The sequence below is a fragment of the Zingiber officinale genome, chromosome 6B (genome assembly GCF_018446385.1).
Source record: "Zingiber officinale cultivar Zhangliang chromosome 6B, Zo_v1.1, whole genome shotgun sequence".
Lineage (NCBI taxonomy): Eukaryota > Viridiplantae > Streptophyta > Magnoliopsida > Zingiberales > Zingiberaceae > Zingiber > Zingiber officinale.
This window is the reverse complement of record NC_055996.1, coordinates 126443496-126462953: the sequence shown is the minus strand read 5'-3', so window position 1 is coordinate 126462953 and position 19458 is coordinate 126443496. Positions and strand designations below refer to the sequence as shown.

At 36.0% G+C, this 19458-nt stretch overlaps 2 protein-coding genes and 1 long non-coding RNA gene across 4 annotated transcripts; all 3 read left to right on the top strand.

Moving 5' to 3' along the window:
- The first annotated feature begins 343 nt into the window (after positions 1–343).
- Positions 344–1727, top strand: LOC121990649 (transcription factor SPEECHLESS-like). Its single transcript, XM_042544752.1, has 3 exons — positions 344–856; positions 960–1484; positions 1570–1727. Exons 1-3 carry the CDS (start codon positions 470–472, stop codon positions 1633–1635), a joined length of 978 nt encoding a protein of 325 aa, XP_042400686.1. The 5' UTR covers positions 344–469; the 3' UTR covers positions 1636–1727.
- Positions 1728–14168: 12441 nt separating this feature from the next.
- LOC121990648 lies at positions 14169–14641 on the top strand. Of its 2 annotated transcripts, none has more exons than XR_006114647.1 (3): positions 14169–14313; positions 14424–14500; positions 14593–14641. It is a non-coding gene; the product is annotated as an uncharacterized LOC121990648 (long non-coding RNA). The 2 variants fall into 2 exon arrangements; XR_006114648.1 differs by having other exon boundaries at positions 14588–14641.
- An 878-nt stretch (positions 14642–15519) lies between these two features.
- On the top strand, positions 15520–16364 carry LOC121990647 (senescence-associated protein OSA15, chloroplastic-like). Its single transcript, XM_042544751.1, has 4 exons — positions 15520–15552; positions 15743–15789; positions 15920–16043; positions 16120–16364. The coding sequence occupies exons 1-4, from the start codon at positions 15520–15522 to the stop codon at positions 16165–16167; spliced, it is 252 nt and encodes an 83-aa protein (XP_042400685.1). The 3' UTR covers positions 16168–16364.
- Positions 16365–19458: the final 3094 nt, after the last annotated feature.

The following is a 19458-nucleotide window of genomic DNA, read 5'->3' as shown; positions in this document are numbered from 1 at the left end:
TTAATCTACCTTGCGAGAGGATGCATGAAATAGAGAATGCACGAAGCAAATTGAATGCAGAGCCCAACAGGTGAATTAAGAAGCCTGGTGATGTAGTTAATTAGTGAGACACGTCCCCCACCTCTCCTCTCTCCCTTTGCCTTCTCCAATCTCGCCATTTAATTAGCTAGTATCCAGAAACTAGAGCATCTCTGTGCAGCAGTGCAGTTTTGGAGCCCTTCAATTGAATGTGCAGGCAGAGCATGCATCTACTTCAATTTTAAGCTCCCATGCCATGCACGATACCAATTCATAAAACATATATCCGCAAACGGTCCCTTTTCCCACCGCCTGGCCTCTTTCATGGAAGTTGCCATTTCTTGCTTATTTAGGCCACACCTCCACCAATTCGGAGGCTTTCAGCACTCACTCACACTTGAAGTTTGAAGTATTTATTATCAGAGGAGATCTATAGGTTTTGATTGTGGCAATGGGAGAAGTAGGCCTTTTTTCCTATCTCTTCGAGCAAACTGATATGGTAGGTGACTCCCCGCCGGAGGACTTATTTAGCATCCTCGAGACGTTTGAGGATGCCGTCAGTGGTAGCAAAGAGAGAGCTCCCTTTGGCCCCAAAACGACGACTCTGGTTGCTTCTCAAGTAATTGGCTCGCGCTCCAGGACTCTCGAGGTCGGCGCCGACGAACGCCACGCTTCGAAGAAGCGAAGAAAGCTGGATTCGCCGGCGGCGGAAGACTCCGGCAGCCAAGATGGGCAGCAGAAGACGTCGCACATTACGGTGGAGCGCAACCGGAGGAAGCAAATGAACGAGCACCTGTCGGTGCTCCGCTCCCTGATGCCTTGCTTCTACGCAAAGAGAGTGAGATGATGATCATGAACTTAATTTCTTTCTATCCTTAAATTTGTTTTCTATTCTTAGAATCTATATATATATATATATATATATATGATGATGTTGTCAGGGAGATCAAGCATCCATCATAGGAGGAGTTGTTGATTACATCAAGGAGTTGCAGCAAGTTCTACACTCCCTGAAGGCCAAGAAGCAGAGAAAAGCCTACAGCGAGGCGATAAGTCCAAGGCCTGTTTGCTCCAGCCCCAGGCCGCCGCCACCGAGCCCGAGAATGGCTCTCCCGATAAGTCCGAAGACTCCTCAGCCCGGTAAACCTTACATGCCGAGCATTCAATTACCTCCACATGCACAGCATCAGGGTTACCTTTCCCCTACCGTACTTCAAGCAGCAGAGTCATCTCCTTCTTTTAGTAGCGTCGTCGCCACCACCGCGGCGAACTCCAAGTCGGCGGTGGCAGAGGTGGTGGTGAAGTTCTCGGGCCCGAATGTGATTTTGAAGACGGTGTCGCATCGCATCCCCGGGCAAGCTCTCAAGATAATCGCGGCGCTCGAGGGCCTCGCTATGGAGATTCTCCACGTGAGCATCAGCACCAACGTTAACGAGGACACCGTGCTCAACTCCTTCACTATTAAGGTAGCTGTAATTATTTCAATCAAAGCTTAGTAACCGAGAAAGGATACCAAATAGTTATTCGATTTGTCGTCTTATGCATGGACAGATTGGAATCGAATGCGAGCTGAGTGCTGAAGTACTCGCGCAAGAAATCCAACAAACATTCTTGTAACGGCAAGAGTTGTCTATCTAAATTTCTCCTATGTATCTGAAGGTGAAAGTGTGGTCGGTTGCAAATTAAATAGAATGAGGGAGGCACCTGCAATCAAGTCCAAGTCTAATTATTAATTAATTAGCTAGGAAACTAATTAATAACCAATTAGTGCTGTAAATTATTTTTTTAATGCAGTCTTTCCGCTTAATTCTCACCGATCTAATGTCTTAAGTATGATCAGTCAGTCTTGGCAGATTTTGACGAAATAGGTTCACGGCAGACAAATACTTATTGCCTTTGTCTTATCTTGCTATTTTACTATTAGCCCAAAATAAATTAAAAACTTATTGTAATTTACCGAACCAGTAGATATGAAGTTACGGAATATCTAAATAAGTAAGTTTTAGCATTATCAAATCAGGTTCTCAATACCCATTTTGCCCCTCTTATTGTTTTCAATCAATTGAGAGATTTACCCATCAATTGATAATGATTCTGTGCCTTTGTAACAATCCTTTAATCGATTGCTATGGTTATAATAATTGATTGGTGAAATATAACTAGAACAGGAACGAGTTAAAAAAATTATTGCACTTAATATATATGTTAAATTGATATTTGAGAGTATAGATGCATTAAAGAAATTTGGATGTGTACAAAGGTTTTGGTTTGGAGTGATTTGAAGTTCTCTATATTCATCAATTGATTTTGTCCTCTAATCGATTGCTACAGAATAACAATCGAAATCGATTGGTGCAATCGATCGTTGCAGTGTAACAGTCCTCTAATTGATTGCTACAGTATAACAATTGATTGATACAATGTAACTAGATCAGGAACAAGTTTAAAAAATCTTTGCTCTTAATATAGTATGTTAAATTGATATTTGAGAGTAAAGATGAATTGGATGAGTACAATATAAAGTTTTGGTTTATAGTGATTTGAAGTTCTTTAGGTATATCGGTCAGTTTTGTCCAAAATCAACTGATGAATCTAGATAATCCTAAATCACTCTAAACCAAGACTGATATATTCGTCTAAGTCTCCTTAATATATTTATACACTCAAACATTAATTTAACACGCTATATAGTGTATCACATCGATGTTTGGAGTTTTCTAGGACTATCAGCCACTTTCGAACAAAATGGGTTGATGGATTTATGTCATTTAGAAAATTAAAATTTTGATATTGTCTGATAGAGGTGAGTCATATAAAGTCATTTGTGATGTCGGTAGTGAATATCATCATCGTAGCACTTATAATGAACAATGAACATTTGAAATAATTTTTCATGTCGGTTGATGGACCTAGAGAAAAACTCTGAATCACTCGAAACCAAAACCGATCTACTCGTCTAAGTCTCTGTAATACATTTATACTCTCAAATATTAATTTAATTTACTATATTAAGAACAATAATTTTTTTAACACATTTTCGACTAAGTTACATCTCGATTGTTATTATACTGTAGCAATCAATTGGTGGAATGCTACATTAAACATTACTAATCGATTGACACTACAAAAAAAAGTTTTGGGGACAAAATTTGCAATGAAAAACTAAGGAAAATTTTGCAACGAATTTTGCAACAAGTCATCACAAAAAAGGCATCGGAAATTTTTACGACGAATATATTTTTGTTGCAAAATTCGTTGTAAAATTTGAGATGAAAATATAAATTTGTCGCTAATTTGTCACGGATTTTTCACTCATCGCAATTGTAAATTTGTGCCGAAAAAATATTTTGTCATAAATTTACGATGAAAAAAAAAATCATCGTAAATTCGTGAAATTTTCCAACAAACAAATTTGTTGCTAAATTTGTCGCAAACTCTGCAATTTTTTCAGCAAATTTCTACTCCCAAAACTTATCAACAACCATACAAAACAATACAAATTCCACCAACAACCAAAACTTATCAAAACAATACAGAACAACATATCAACACCACATTAACAATATTAACAAACATACCAACAAACATACTACATTAACAACAAAACAAATGAACAAGTAGTAACAAAACATAACAACAAATGAGGTTGAAATATGATCTCTGTATCATCATATAGTATTGATTTCATTACTTAATCCACTCTCTTTAGCGTGACAGAAATGAGTTCATTCCAAAAACAAATTGAGACCAATGAACATACAAAGCAAAAGGCATCCAAAGAAGTTTTGTCGTTCAACAATTAAGTTTTAAGAAACCCTCATAAGACTCCAGAAGCTAAAGAGAAATAATTAAGTTCAAACAGCTGCAGCTGCAGCCTTCTTTCTTGGTGCTGCTTCAGTACCTGAAAGGCGAGTACTAAAATCAATATCTTCCATGGGGAATCTGTCAATTATTTATCAATCATCTAATACAAATCTAGGACATTACAAATTGGAAGAAGAAAAATTGAATACCTTCTCTGAAATTGTTTTTGAACCTTCGTGGCACATGATGAAGATATCTCATCCTTCCAATACAAGTTGTCTTCCTTCTGTTTGCCTTTACACTCCAATTATCTGTTGCAAGAACAGACTTGCTATAAAAAATAAAAGAAATCAGGAGGAAAAAACTAATCTCATATTGAGGTATCACTCAACAACTTTTATGACTAGCTGAAGATTGGTTTATGCTATAGATTTTTTTTTTTTTTTTTTGAAAATTCAGACTATTTGACATGCCAAAAATTAAGAAAATGTAGTGGAGAGGGAAGAAGTAGAAGGACAACATGAGAAAAATTGATGTGAAAGAAAGACAACAATAAAATTAAGAATAGCTAATGTTTCATATCAGTAGCAAAATCAATGGATAGTAAAATACCAAATCACTCTGCCTGTGCATGTTCCACACAAGATTGGTTATTACCAAATTGTTGCAGGGGCAGTATTTACCAAATAGTAGTGATATGATTTCTGCGTGTTCTTTTTCAATTCTTTATCTTTCATTTTGTTGGACTCCCAGCTAAAAGGAGCACAACGTTGTTATTAATTGTTGAGCAATAGTTGTTAAACTCCTTTTCTACCCGTATTGACCACATCAAAGGTCAAACTAATGTTCCCCAACGTATTGATCATCTCACAAACCCTAATGAAGTTCATAAAACTATAGATTTGAATTACATTCTTATAGAATGAGTTATACTCCAATAGAACATAATAGATGAAATTGATTGAAATCTATTACAATTCAAGGTGGATAATGATGAAGCCAGTTTAAATTTTGTCAAATTAGGTTGAATTTAGAGATCTCCACCAATCTAGCTCACTCTCTGCCACTTTCTCTTAATCAAACTAGTCCATTTCCATTTCCTCTAAATACCTCAAAATCGAACAAAGCAAAACAAAAATGTCGGCATCAGATTTAGATGCAACTTACACTTGCGGATCCGAGCAGAGGGGTAGCCAAATTGTTAGTGCCAAATTGGCGGTGCATTCTCAGTTTGTGGCCAAATTTGTTGCCAAAAAAATCATGTTCCCCATACCAACAATGATAGCCTAATTGGCTATCAACTCATAATTGATATGCGTAGAATATATATATTTTTATCCATGCTTTAACATACATTTACTTGCTCTCTTTGCATATGTTCTAAGCATTTTTACCCTCTTTATCATATTTTCAGCATAATTATTCCTTTTGTTGGAGATCTAATTTTGTTTGATTTTCTGTTGATAGGATATATTTTTAGAGCAAAAACGATATTGAAATGCCCTTCAGAGAGATAAAAGAAGAAGAGCAGAGTTTTGGCTGTGAGATTTCACACGGTAGTGACCCTTCATCCGTGGGCAAACAACACACGACCGTGCCAAAGGGCACAATCGTACCACTCATCCAGAGAAGAGTCAATCTTTGGCCATGTAGTTTCACACGGTCGTACCAACTCACCAAAATTCAATCTGTTGGTACCCCAAGGTTATTTTGATGTGATCAAACAAGTTAAGTTAGGTCTTGTTGTGTTTAACCTTATGTCTAAGTGTGCAGGAGCTTAGGAGCACAAGAAGTTTAGCAAAAGACGCAGCTGGCGAGAAGGACGGTACGGGAGAGAGCCGACGGGCTCGGTGCGTCTGAGGGACGAGGTGCTGCGGAAGAGTACACGGGCGGACAAGAAGGAGGCGCGTGACATTTCCGAGGGACGAGAAGCCAGAGCCGAAGGTTGCTCGAGAAGGCCGGAAGTTGGGTTTGGATGAGCTCTATTCCGGATGGCTGAAATCACCCAAGCAAGTGGATCCAGAGCAGGGGTCCCGGACCAAGGCGAACAAAGCCGGAGCAGAGGGTCCAGACCGAAAAAGTCAACAAAGTTGACTTTGTGAGTCTGGGCGCCCGAACCCATTCCGGGCGCCCGGAACCCAAATGCTATCATAATAAACGTGGACTTTGACCAATGCGTCAGGGATAGAATTCTATCCCACTCTAGGTGCCTGGAACCCTTCCAGGCGCCTAGACCAAGGCTATAAATACAGCCTTGGTCCAGAAGCTAAAGAACAACAAGCATTCTTGCATCAACACTTGTACACACCTTAGTTTTCACTTCTCATTTTCTGTGCTTACACTATTATGAAGAGGCTTCTCCGCCTGAAGGAGAAATTAGTGCGTTCCACTTTCTTGGATTAACAACCTCCCCGATTGTAACCAAGTAAAACTTCGGTGCCTCTGTCTTTCAGTTCATTTCTTATTTTTTTTATAAAAGTGTTCTTTTAAGTTCGATAAAGGTTTGTTCTGTTTTTGTGCAGGGGCTATTCAACCCCCCCTTCTAGCCGGTCAACGGTCCTAACACAATCAAGCTAGGGTTGTGCCAAAAGGCACGACCATACTAAGCAACTAGAACTATATCAAGCTTGGCTTTGCCAAAAGGCACGACCATACCATTTCCAACCAAGTGGAGTCACACCACAGCTGTTCCAAAAAGCACGGCCGTGCCACTCAGGCAAAGCGGCTTCAAGCTCAAGCTGTGCCAAAAGGGTAGAATCGTGACACGGGTCGTGCCATGGGTCGTGCCCTGCTCTATAAAAGTGGAGTTCTTCCCCTTCTTCAAGGAAGGAAGGTTCTCCCCTTTAGAAGATCTATCTTAGTTCAGATCTACGCCCTCTCCATACTCTAATCGAAGATCTGGACCCATTTTCATCATCTTCTTTGACTTCGGAAGCGTATGATTGGATCTAAAGATCACTCAACATCTCGGATAAGCTTCTTTCCCCCTCTTCTCTTTAGATCGAGTTTTGAGCTTATGATTTCAATATCTTAGATTTATTCATTCTTGTTATGGAGTAGATCTTATTGTTCTAGGATTAAGAGAGTAATTATGATGTGTGATTGATGCATTCTCATGAATTTGCCAATTTTCTTTCCATATGACATTGCTTATGCCTTGTATTCATTCAATCTTATGTGTGTATGATGTGTTTGTGCTTAAATCTCATGTATGGTTGAATGATTGTATAGTTTATTCATCTCGTAGAGGGAATGTCCTAGATCGTATGACCGGGGGACTTAGTGACAAGGGTAACCTTTTAACCGGACATCTAAAGCATTGTCTTGAAAGGGGAAGTAATTCTCTATAAAAAAGTGTAGAATTAGGTTTATTTGGTTATTTCTATGTTCATGTTATCAAGAGTTTTATGTATTCTTGTTAATGTATGATCGGGAGGCTTTAGTGACAAGGGTATCTCTTGAATCGGACTTCATAGGAATCACTTTCATTAGATAGCATTGGATGTTAATAGACATGACACTTCGACATGACCACCATGGGGTAGTGTTGGTAATGAATTAAACTTCTTACATGTACATAGGGATAGAAGATGGGTCATTGGTAATCCTTAGTACATTGATTAGCATCACATTGAAATTAAACTCCTAGAACGTTTCTTTCAACCAAAGTGCTCAATCAATCCTCATCTCTCTCTCTTTCATCCTCTTTCTCTCAATCTTACTTCTCTTTACTTAAGTGCATAGATTCTCAATCATCGATCGTTTAGTTAACTCGCTATAATTGATCTCTAGTATTATATTTAGTCCTTGTGGGTTCGATATCTTTTAGTACTTGATGACAGCCGTGCACTTGAGGATTGTACACATCAATAATTCATCACTAATTTAGCGATCCCGAAGTGTAAATTTGGCAAGATTCATTGCCAAATTTACGACAAAATTTGAATTTGTTGTCAATTTTGCGACGAATTATAAATTTGTTGTAATTTTGTGGTGAATTCAAATTTCATCTCAAATTTGGCAACGAATTTAGAATTCATCGTAAATTGACAATGAATTTTGTGACAAAATTATTTTTAGCGACGAAATATTTTTGTTGCTACTTTTGCAACAAATTTTTTTCGTCGTTAATTAGTGATGATTTCTTTTTCGTAAAAATTTCATTGTAAATTAGCGATGAATTTTTTTCATTATTAAAATTAGTCACTAAATTTGTATTTTTTTTGTAGTGTTGTAAATCTGTCAATCAATTGAGAACAATAAGAAAGGTAAAAAGGATATTTGATACGTGATTTGATAATTTTAAAATTTATTTATGTGATTTGAATATTTTAGAGCTTCACCTATGTGGTTTGGTAAATTACTAAAAAATTTACGAGACAACTTTTGAAGTTATTAAAAATTATTGTTCTGTTACAAAGCTCTCAACAAACCACTTCAGAGATGTGAAAATTTCTGCCAGTTCTTCAATTTGTTTGTTGCGTCTTGCTATTCTTTGCCTTATGGTCCAAGAAGGCTCCTTTGATCTTAATTGGACCAAGTTCAATCTGTAAGGAACTATAGCACTAAACACGCTGAAAAGTGCAACGGAAAAATAAGTTTCTATTCAAAAGATCCATGCGAAGGAAACCATATACTAAGTTTTGTTAAAAGATATATACCTTTGTTGTGGGTCCTTCGTAATCCCGACATCAACGTTTCTTTAGGATGTAGATCTCAGCGCGATCAACACATCCGTGCCTCTATGGTATCCACACGAAGACGTTCTTCGTTCTTCTCACGAACTCATGAAATGGAGAAAGAAACAATCAAAGGTTGTGCTAGCAACCTCTTTTGGAAGTTTCGACCAAGAGTGGAAGAAGGAAGAAGACCAAAAACTAAGAAGATCACCATCACCCAAAAGGTCACTTCATCTATATAAGGTGACTTCACAAAAGGGGTTACTTTACCAAAAAAGTTACTTCACCTAAAGGTTACTTTACCAAAAAGGTTACTTCACCTAAAGGTTATTTTTACAAATGACTTTTGTATTCATCCAATGAATACAAAAATGTTTTTGTCTCTTGATCTTCCTTTTGATTAATGATATATTAATTCCTATTAATATTCATTAATCTTAATGGGTTGGATTTAGAATATTGGATTAACTATTAACCCAATAAACCATTAACCCAATTAACCAATGAATCTAACCCATTACTCAATAAGTCTAATCCAAATTCATTCGAGTTTAATTTAATGTGTATAATTCCGATTAAACTTAACTCCAAAATCCATCTCCAAATCAGCATGTTCTTTGTGTGTGACTCAATAGGCTCCCGTAATGTTGATAATGTATCTAAAACCATTTTAGATACATAAGCAATGAGTGACATTTAGCAATGCATCATTGCTACTCAATTGATGAGAATGTCGAGATCCGACTTAACCTTTCCATGTCTATTATCTTGTATGACTTAATCCTTCTATCCTTGATATCTAGATTGATCAATGAGGCATAGAACGTGTCATCTTCTTAGCAATCTTTATGTTTCTTGATCTCTAAGTAGACACACTCAATCAAATAAGTTCAATATCGCATATTGACTCATTTGAACATGACCATGCATTCTTGTGTCCTACTAATCAAGGGGCCAACAGATATCGCTTTCACCATCTGGAAGGGATAGATCTCATCTACATATCTCTCCGCATAACTTATTGCATACCCAGTGATCAACTTTATAGTCTACCTTGTTACATGTGATGTTTGTCGATACCAAAGTACACAACTCCTTATGTAGGAAATCGTAGTGACTTCAGGTCTAAGGACTATTCATACCAATAGTCACATGAGAATGTTTATGACACTCATATAATGATCAATGAAACATTCTCATGGCGGATCATTCAATACATATTCTCTAATATATACTCATGTGTCAACCTGATATCTCATATCCATGACTTGTGAGATTAAGTCATCCGTTGACCTACATGCTAGTCTTAATACATTAATATTATCCTTGTATATTAATGCTTGACTAGGAATAGTTAAGAGTAGTGTTCTATGTATATCTACAATATCCCACTATCAATTCAACCAATTGATATGTTGTAGACTAGAACCTACCGCTATAGTGTTAGAGTGTATACTGAAAGCCTAAGCTTTTGTAAACATTTATTTTGAATAAAGAATCACATTTGGTCAAATTATCTACATTTGTTTGTAGTTGTTCAATTAATTTATATTGTAGATAATATAGTATGTGGTGTCACATACAGAAGATGATGTTATCAGTACCTTATAAATTATAAACAGTAGCTCACGACCAAAATGGAAAGGAATAAACCATTGGAAGGTTGTAGTGTAATTAGGAATTAGTTTATTTTAACTATATAATTACACTAGTACACTTAGAGTGTATTAAGTAGGACCATCAGAGGTCGTTTCTTTTATACTGACTTTATAAAGGAACAAAGACCTCAGTTATTATAGAAGTGTGTGCTCTTAATCCTAATATAATAACAAGCACATATATTTGATATTTATTTCTTTAATTTATCAATGGGTGCATGAGATTTAGTTCGATAAATCAATAAGCCCGATAAATTGAGAAATGATATCACTTATAGTGTGTGTTGTTGATTATAAAAGGAAACTGTGTCCTAGTGATCTAGGTTGATAATGTCCCTAAGATGAGCTTATAAGGATTGTCATGTTAAACCCTGCAGGTGGACTTAGTCCGACATGACAATAAGGTTGAGTGGTACTATTCTTGGACTAATATATTAATTAAATGAGTTGTCAGTAACTCACTTAATTAGTGGACATTCGACATCTTAAACACAGGGAGACTAACACACTCATAATAAGAAGGAGCCCAAAAATGTAATTTGGGATTGGTGCGGTAGTTCAATAATAGTTCTCTAGTGGAATGAATTATTATTGATAAAATTAAGTTGTGTGTTCGGGGTGAATACGGGATGCTTAATTTTATCGGGAGACCAAAACCAATTCCTCCTCTCGGTCCCTATCGTAGCCTCTTATTTATAGAGTACTATACCCACCTATACCCACCTTCATACCCATGATATAGGGGCCGGCCAAGCTAGCTTGTGGATCAAGCTAGGGTCGGCCAAGACTTGGTTCATGGGTGGTCAGCCCTAGCTTGAACTCAAGCTTAGGTGGCCGACCCCCATTAAATTAAAAAGAATTTTAATTTTAAAATTTTCTTATGTGAAAGATATAATTTATTGCAGAGATTTAAAATTAAAATATCTCTTTAAAAAGGATCTACAAAAGATTAAAGAAAGAGATTAGATCTCTTTCCTTATTTGTAGATTGGAAAGATATTTTATTTTACTTCTTTATAAATTATTCACATGTAGAAAAATTAAAATTATAAGAATTTTTTTTATCAACCATGAAGGGATTTTAAAGGGAAATTTTATTTTTTTAAAATTTTCAAAGACAAATAAGAAATTTTAATTATTGATTGAAATTGTCTTGTTTGCTCTTATTAATGTGGCCGGCCAAGACATGAAGGATTAGGAAATTTTGTTTAATTTTTCTTAATTAATTCATGTCAAGGAAAATTAAGGAAATTTTATTGTAATTAAATTTCCTTATTTACCAAAGCTAAGAATTATAAAAGAGGGGGTTGGGGTGCCTTCATGACACACAACTTTTATTATCCTTCTCCCTCTTTTCTTCTTTGGTGTGGTCAGCCTCATCCTTTCTCTTCTCTCCATCCTTGTGGCCGAACCTCACATCTTCTTGGAGATCAAGTGGTGGCCGGATTCTAGCTTGGAGAAGAAGGAGAGAAAGCTTGTATCCCTTGGAGTATTGGTGGTGTTTTCTCTTCATCCTTGGAGAAGCTCTTGTTGTGGCCAAACCTTGCAAGGAGGAGGAGAAGGTGCTTTGGTGGTTTCTCTTCTCGGAAGATCGTTTCCCACATAACGTCCGAGGTTAGAATAGGAATACGGTAGAAGACCTAGAGGTTTTTACTTGCAAAAGAAAAGGTATACTAGTATTTAATTTCCGCATCATACTAGTTTTATTTTCATGTAAAAATACCAAATACAAGAGGCATGCGATTCTAGTATTTCGAATTTGTTTTCGATGATGTGTTTTTTGTTTTTCTTGTGATTTGATTGTTCTTTTCGGTTGACCTAAAGTTATTTAAGGAAATTAAATATTAACTTTCCTTAAAAGGCTTTGTCTAGGCGGTGGTGGTTGTTTCCATATCCAAGAAGGTCATGTGCCTCACCATGCAGTCCTGGAAGCCAATTTTGGAAACTAATATTTAATGAAATTAATAACTTAGGTGATTTGGATAGAACGTGTTAAGTTCCGCAGGAGATCCAAATCTTAACCTAAAAGAACAAATAGATTAAACTTTGGAACGTGTTAAGTTTCGCAGGTGATACAAGTTTAATTTAAAAGAACACATGGTAGCTAGGAAAAGGTTCAGACCTTTGTACAAAATTTTTGTACAGTGGAACCATTAGGTTTTCCGAGTAGCAACCAACATATAGGACATTATTATACTTATTCATTCGGCATTAAACTGAAATAAATATAATAACAAACTTTATCTTTTATTAATAATGAAATATGATACAAAAGGAGCCCTTTACAATCATCTCTTAATTGGTACTAGGGCTAATACTAACACAACCGATCCAACCCTAATCGATTTGTCAGGCGGAGTGGAACTAGTTGATGCCTTTACACTATAAGAGATATATCAATTACTAACGGAAATTTCAATAGCTAATTGATCGCTAAATTCATATAGCGACTGATTAGCAATGAAAATAAATTATCGCAACAGATTTGGTGGCAAATCACTACAACAAAAATGTTAAAAGACAACACCCCTACGACAACGGTTTTAAGAGAAAGCGTTGCGTATGCACTCAAAGACAACGGTTTTTGCCAAAACCGTTGTCTTTGAACTCCCCATTAAATATAAAAGACAACGGTTTTGTGAAAACTGTTGTCATTGAGCAACTTCTTTTTAAAACAACAACACTTTTTACAACGGTTTTATAAACCGTTGTCTTTAAGCGCGTTTTTAGGGGCTACGACAACAGTTTTGATAAAACCGTTGTCTTTGACTTTATTCGTTTCGTCATTTCCCCCCTGCAGTTTTGTTTTCCCTCTCTCCGAAAATCTTTTTAGCGCCGTGTTTCCCCTTCGCATTCTCGAACCCTAAGAAAATTTTCATTCCCTCTCCCTTTCCCATCCCCCCACTTCGCTCTCTCTATGTTCCATGGTGAGATGTGGACTGCAGTGTAAGAGTTGGAACCCTTGCTCACTGCCTGTCTAGCGATCTTAAGGTCTAAACTTGACACAAGGTGTGGTTTTACTCACGCTTTGCTCCCATTTTTTGTCTAGTTTCTTGGGTTTCATCCTAGTTCTGCTGATGTCTGGTCTGGGAGGGCTGGATCTGCTTTCCTTGTGCTTCAGTGTTCACGATCCGGGCGTGCAACATTCTTTTTCGGCGTGATTTGTGTTATTTTGGGGCTTACGACTCGTCTGCCATCAAAAGATGGTATTTTTATGTATTTGGGGTCGATTTATAATTTCCCTTTGTCTTTTTCCTCATATCTTTAGTTTCTCTTGGATTGATGAGATTTTTGGGGTTCCTTTAAAGAGAAAAGATACATTTATGTAATTCCAACTCATGATTGTTAGCATGTTGGCATGGAACTTGTGCCAAGAGCAGCTCCTTTTTCCTCAAGGAGAAGCCTGTGCTATGTGCAGATTATGATAATGTAGTATGTGCTTACATGTACTAATTTACATATTAACATGATTTTATACTCATACCATATAATTTGATAGAGATGCTCATATGGAACTTAACACTCTTCAGGTCATCAGCATGTGTGAAGGTTCAACAACATATGCCTGAAAGCTTGTTGCAGAAGATTGGATAAATGTTGACGCTCTGTTTAATTAATTCTTAATAAGTTGCATAGTTGCATCAACTAGTTGCAAATATGGCTGGCAAGATTTCTTGCAAAATAACAGTTACTGGCCGAAGTGGATTTATAATCTCATTCTCAAATGTATCACATTATACTGGATCAACATCTTTGAGAAAGACCATTGGCTTTAAGAAACTATGAAATAATTCATTGTTGTTATTCTGAGTGAAATGTGATCGATATGGTATACTCTAGATTCTCTTTTTTTTTTTCTTTCATGTTTTTTTTTACAATTAAACTTCTTTTGTAGTCTCCAGTTTAATTAATTAGCTTACTCATAACTAAATTGCTAATTCAAATGGTCATAGATGTATGGTCAGACTACATTTCTGTGCAACCTTTTGACTATGTCACCATTTGTTTTGATATCATCTTTTCGCTTGTTTATTATTGTTTTGCTTTGGTGATATTTTTCCATGGAATTTTTATGCACTAGTGGCATAACAAGACTAAATGATCGGGCATGCCAAGATGCTGCTGTTCTTCGACTTGGATTTCTTAAGCTTGATGGTATAACATCTTCTTTAGTCTATACTTTATCTGAATATAACAGAGTTTTCACTTGTTCTTTAGAGTTCCTTCAATATTTTTGAAGTGCTAACATTTATGTAGTGTGGAAGCTCGTGCAAGGGAGGACACAAGGAAGATTGACCTTGGTGTTAAGGAAAAGGCTGCTCGGTTGAAGCATTTAGCCACTGTATGTTTTCTAGCTTAGCTTTTCCAATTTTAGCCAAAAATCTCTTTTTTATTTGCATGGCTTGATTTATTCATGCATATCTTGAAGGACAGGGCTCAATCTGATCTGAAGAGAGTAGCAGATCAGCATTGGAGTGATAGGGCCTTAGAGGTTTCTCTTTTTCTGTAGTATTTAACAGCAATTATTCAGTTTATTTAGTCGTGATTTTCTACTTTTTCCTTCATTATTTATTTGGAAAAACCATCATCAAATTTTATTTTGAGTTGTAAAGAAGATCCTCTATATTCAATATTCTGGAATGAAGATTATTGTATTATTTCTCAATCTAAAAGGAAATTCCATTCAGAATGAAACTACAGTGGCTTCATAAGAATGAAGCAATCATCTGGCAAGTGTTTTGAACCAAACTTGATAGGGTAGATGTATTTCACAGCCATTTGAAATCTTTTTTAAATGTGAGGAATGGAAGGGTATTAAATCAGAGTGGAAGAGGGAGGGAAAACACAACATGTAGGCAAAAAAAAAAAAAACTGATGACCAGCCTTTATAATTTTAAATTTTTTTTGGAGGAATGGTTACTGAATAAAACTTTAACAAGCTACCAAAGTGTTTGTTGAAATGTGCTACATACTCCATTGTAGATTGCGTCCAAGGAATATATGAAATAGTTTAGTTTTGGTTGCTGAGCTAATATTCTGCTTGTTTTCTCATAATATTGCAAGTTAATTATTGTCCATAATATTATGTGTATATTGGATATCAAGTGTGGATTATAGTTTCTTTTATGAGTTAATGGAAGAAATTACATGACTGTGTGACTATGGAGTTTGTGGAAGTTGTTATTGATGACCATAACAACCCTGTTAAAGTGTCTTTTGATATATTTATTTTACATCTAATTATAACTGTATAATTTTCTTCAAAACATTTTGAGTTTGACCAGGCCGACTTACGACGAGCTGACTTCATATTTAGACGACGTGCCATGGAAGATGCATACATGGCATTAAAGGTAGAAGATGTACTGCTTTTTTTTCCAACATCGTTGTGGTGTAAGTTTAATCATGTATATTACTTGCATAAGTGTCATATGATTAACTAGTTTAAAAAATGCGGAGTCTAGTTTATATCCCATAAATTTTTTGAAATGATTATAATGTTCATTGTCCTTTGTTCTGTTGTTTTACTATAATTCAGTACACAAGATGCAAGTAATGTGAATAATCTGTCTCTCTTGTGCAGTTTATAAGAAACATTCATGACATGATGGCAAACAAATTTTACCAATTGTAAGTCTTTCACCTCAATATCAAACTTTCTTACATGTAGTGACTCCTGTTAAAATTGTTTCTTGCACACTTTTGTGTTTATATTGCATTCATGATCAATCATTCATTTTGTTGAAACAATTCCTTGTAGTCCTTCAAATGAAAGGTCTTTCTCTCTCAAAGATAAAATGGGATTCATTACACTCAAAAAGAATGGGAAAGCTCTTGATCTATTTGCAGATGAGGTCACAACAGACCGTATGCAAGCCATTCAGGTGCTTTAATGTGCATACGTTTTTGTTCTATTTTTGTTTATGAATGCTTCATTTCACATGTTATTGTTTGTTTTAGGAAGCTTATTGGACTATGGCATCTGCCTTACTGCCATCTAGTCCATGATTCTAGCACAAGTCTTATGGCTCTGAGAACTATCATCTAACAGTTTTCACTAGGATGTAACTATCTTACAACGATGAGTCTCGAAGCTTCAATGCAGCTATTTGGTGATGCTAAGGCCAAATATCTAAATCCTTATCTATTTCATCCCGGTTTCTCATAAGTGTTCTTGGTGACATCGTACTACTAGTTTTAGTGATGTATAGACACTTATCCTCAAATGACTAATCCAATTCGAGACTTCTGCTCCATTTGAACTTGTTTAAACCAAGGAACCATGCTATTTTCCCTTGATGCTATGCTGAACTGCCTTGCTCTTGGATTCACTTTTCGTTTATTCCACAGGAATTGAGTGTTGTCCTGGAATTGCTTTATATTTTATGTAGAATTTTCCCTTCCGTTTTGTAGACATTGAGTGTTGCCCTAGAATTCTGGAAATCCTTCTCTCATGTCCAGGTATTAGAGCTATGCGAAATGTTTATTCTATAGTTATAGTTCAAGCAGTACTTACTACAATTATCTTTTTTCTTATATTTTATATTTTTCTTTGATAAATTTTGTTTAATTTTTCTCTTGCAGGATGTAACTCGGGTAATTCGTGAGGCTTGAGATTTTGGATGCAAGGAGTGAGCTTTGTTAGGTTATAAATTGCCTTGCTAATGTGTAAAAGTCATATGAAGAACAGTAATGGAAAACATGTGATTTATGGTTTGATACTACTAAATTTGATGAATACAACTCATTTTGTATGTTTTGTATTGGTGGTTTGCTTATATTAAAAATATAATTGTTGTTTGGTATTATCACGTTACAACATGAACATTAAAGACAACGGTTAGAAATGTTGTAAAAAATACGTAAACCACAATGGTTTTTTTTTTGTGAAAAGTGATAAAAGACAACGGTTTTATCAGTTGTAAAAGAATATTAAAATTATATTACAACAGTTTATAACTATTGTAAAATACAAAACGAGTAAATATTATCTACCACAACAGTTTATATCTGTTGTAAAAAGGGTCTACCACAACGGTTTATATTTGTTGTTGAAATTATCTACCACAACGGTTTTAAAATGTTGTTGTATCCTTCATAAACCAATTTTGAGCATATAAACAACAACAGATAAAAACCGTTGTCAAATGTCTACAAAGACAATGGATTCAAAACCGTTGTCGTAGGACAATACATTCTACAACGCCCTCAGTTACAACAGATTTTTGACCCTACGACAACGGATAATATCCGTTGTCGTTTGCAGTTTTTGTTGTAGTGAATAGACTTAGCGGCGGAGATAAACTTTCGTCACTAGAAATAATTTTTCGTCACTAAATTAACGACGAAACTTTTATTTCCGTCGCTATATTAGTGATGAAATTTTGATTTCCATCGCTAATTTAGTAACAAAGTTTTTATTTCCATCACTAATTTAGCGATGAAAATAAAATTTCAACCCTAAATTTAGCTAAATTGTGAGATTTAAATCCTATTTACATCCCAATTTAATTTAACATTCAAAAATACTGATTACATTACAAACTATCCATGATACATTCACAAACTCATTCCTTTATCAACCAAACAATATTCATGTTTATTGTTTAACAACAAAACAATATTTAATGTATCATACATGGTTCAAAAATATTACATTCATTACTTTCATCACAAAAACAAGCATATATACACATCTCATCCTACTAAAAAATTAATACATTCATGATCATTATATCTCATTATCCCATTCTACAGCAAGTATAATACTATAAGTTATTAAAAAAAGCATATAGTTTAAACTTCACTAAAGTTTCTATTTTTGCTTATATATGAATCTAAAGTTAAAATAGATATACATAGCCAAAACTACTTAACAGAAGAATACAAAATTGATAAACACAATTTTAACATGTTTTAAAAGCATATATACCTTAATGATATAATACAGTATCAAATCTAGTTTTAAAATATTGATCTTTTATCTACAGCATTCCTGAAAAAATGCAATACAATTAGAGCTACATATATTATCAAAATTAACAAAATAATTTTGCATATTTTATGAGTGACAAAAAAAAACTAAGTTGTAGGTTAACACACCTCAGAAAAACTGTTATTATTATGAGCTATTTATCAATAATATTCGGGTCTTGAGTCTTATGTGAGTCAAAATCATATGGCGTCGGAAAAACAGAAAGACTCATTAATGGAAAACGTGTTGGTGCAGTTGACACCAATGATCAAACTTGAGTTTTGATGAATAACAAGTGGATTAAAGTTAGATGTTTGATTGATCTAACCTTGTTACCGAGTGCATAGAATTGACTAACTTGACGGGTTAAGAGGAACATACACCCGGCAGAAAGTCCAGTCGGGATGTGTGATTCCTGATTGGCTAAGTCCAGATGTGGAATTTTGGTAGGAAGTTGGGACGTTCGATTCCCGATGGGTTGAAATTCGAATGTGTGATTCTGGCAGAAGGTCAAGATGTTCGATTCTCGATTGGTGAAGTCAGGATGTGTGATTCTAGTAGGAAAACCTGGTGGGCCAGATTGGATATTAAGGAGGTAACTTGACATTTGGTAAGTAGAGGTAAGTTACTGGAGGAAAGTGACTCAGTGAGGACGCTGTTAGTACCCCAAGATAGTTTTGATGTGATCAACCAAATCAGGTTAGGTCTTGTTGGTATTTAACCCCTATGTTTAAGTGTGTCGGGACTTAGGAGCATAAGAAGTCGAGAGAAAGATGCAGCTAGCGAGAAGGACGGCACGGGAGAGAGCCAACGAGCTCAATGCGTCCGAGGTACGAGGTGCTATGGAAGAGTATGCAGGCGGATGAGAAGGAGGCGCATGGTGTTCTTCGAGGGACAAAAAGTCGAAGCAGAAGTTTGCTCAAGAAGGCCGGAAGTTGGGTTCGGGTGAGCCCTATTCTGGATGGCCAAAATCACCCAAGCGAGTGGATCCGGAGTAGAAGAGCCAAACCAATGCGAGTGGAATCAGAGTAGAAGACTGAGACTAAAAAGTCAACACCATGTTGACTTTCTGGTCCAGGCACTAGGACCCCAGGATAGCCCGGGGTGCCTTATTTCAGCGTCTTCATGGAGTGGGTTTAATCCGATCTGGGTGCCCAGAACTGGTCCAGGCGCCCGGACTGAAAAAGCTATCGACACGCTAGGTGTCGCGAGCCGTTGCGACGAGAATAAAAATTTATCCCCCTTCAAGCACCTAGAACCCTTCTTGGTGCCCCGACTAGGGCTATAAATATAGCCTTGGTCCCAAAAGGTCAAAACAACACTTG

Excerpts from the sequence above, each read along its gene's own strand:
- LOC121990649 (XM_042544752.1), top strand. The coding sequence starts at position 470 with ATGGGAGAAGTAGGCCTTTTTTCCTATCTCTTCGAGCAAACTGATATG. Across the intron at positions 857-959 it reads CTTGCTTCTACGCAAAGAGA|GGAGATCAAGCATCCATCAT; the intron begins GTGAGATGATGA and ends TGATGTTGTCAG. Across the intron at positions 1,485-1,569 it reads TCAACTCCTTCACTATTAAG|ATTGGAATCGAATGCGAGCT; the intron begins GTAGCTGTAATT and ends ATGCATGGACAG.
- LOC121990647 (XM_042544751.1), top strand. The coding sequence starts at position 15,520 with ATGTACTGCTTTTTTTTCCAACATCGTTGTGGT. Across the intron at positions 15,553-15,742 it reads TTTTCCAACATCGTTGTGGT|TTTATAAGAAACATTCATGA; the intron begins GTAAGTTTAATC and ends TCTCTTGTGCAG. Across the intron at positions 15,790-15,919 it reads GCAAACAAATTTTACCAATT|TCCTTCAAATGAAAGGTCTT; the intron begins GTAAGTCTTTCA and ends AATTCCTTGTAG.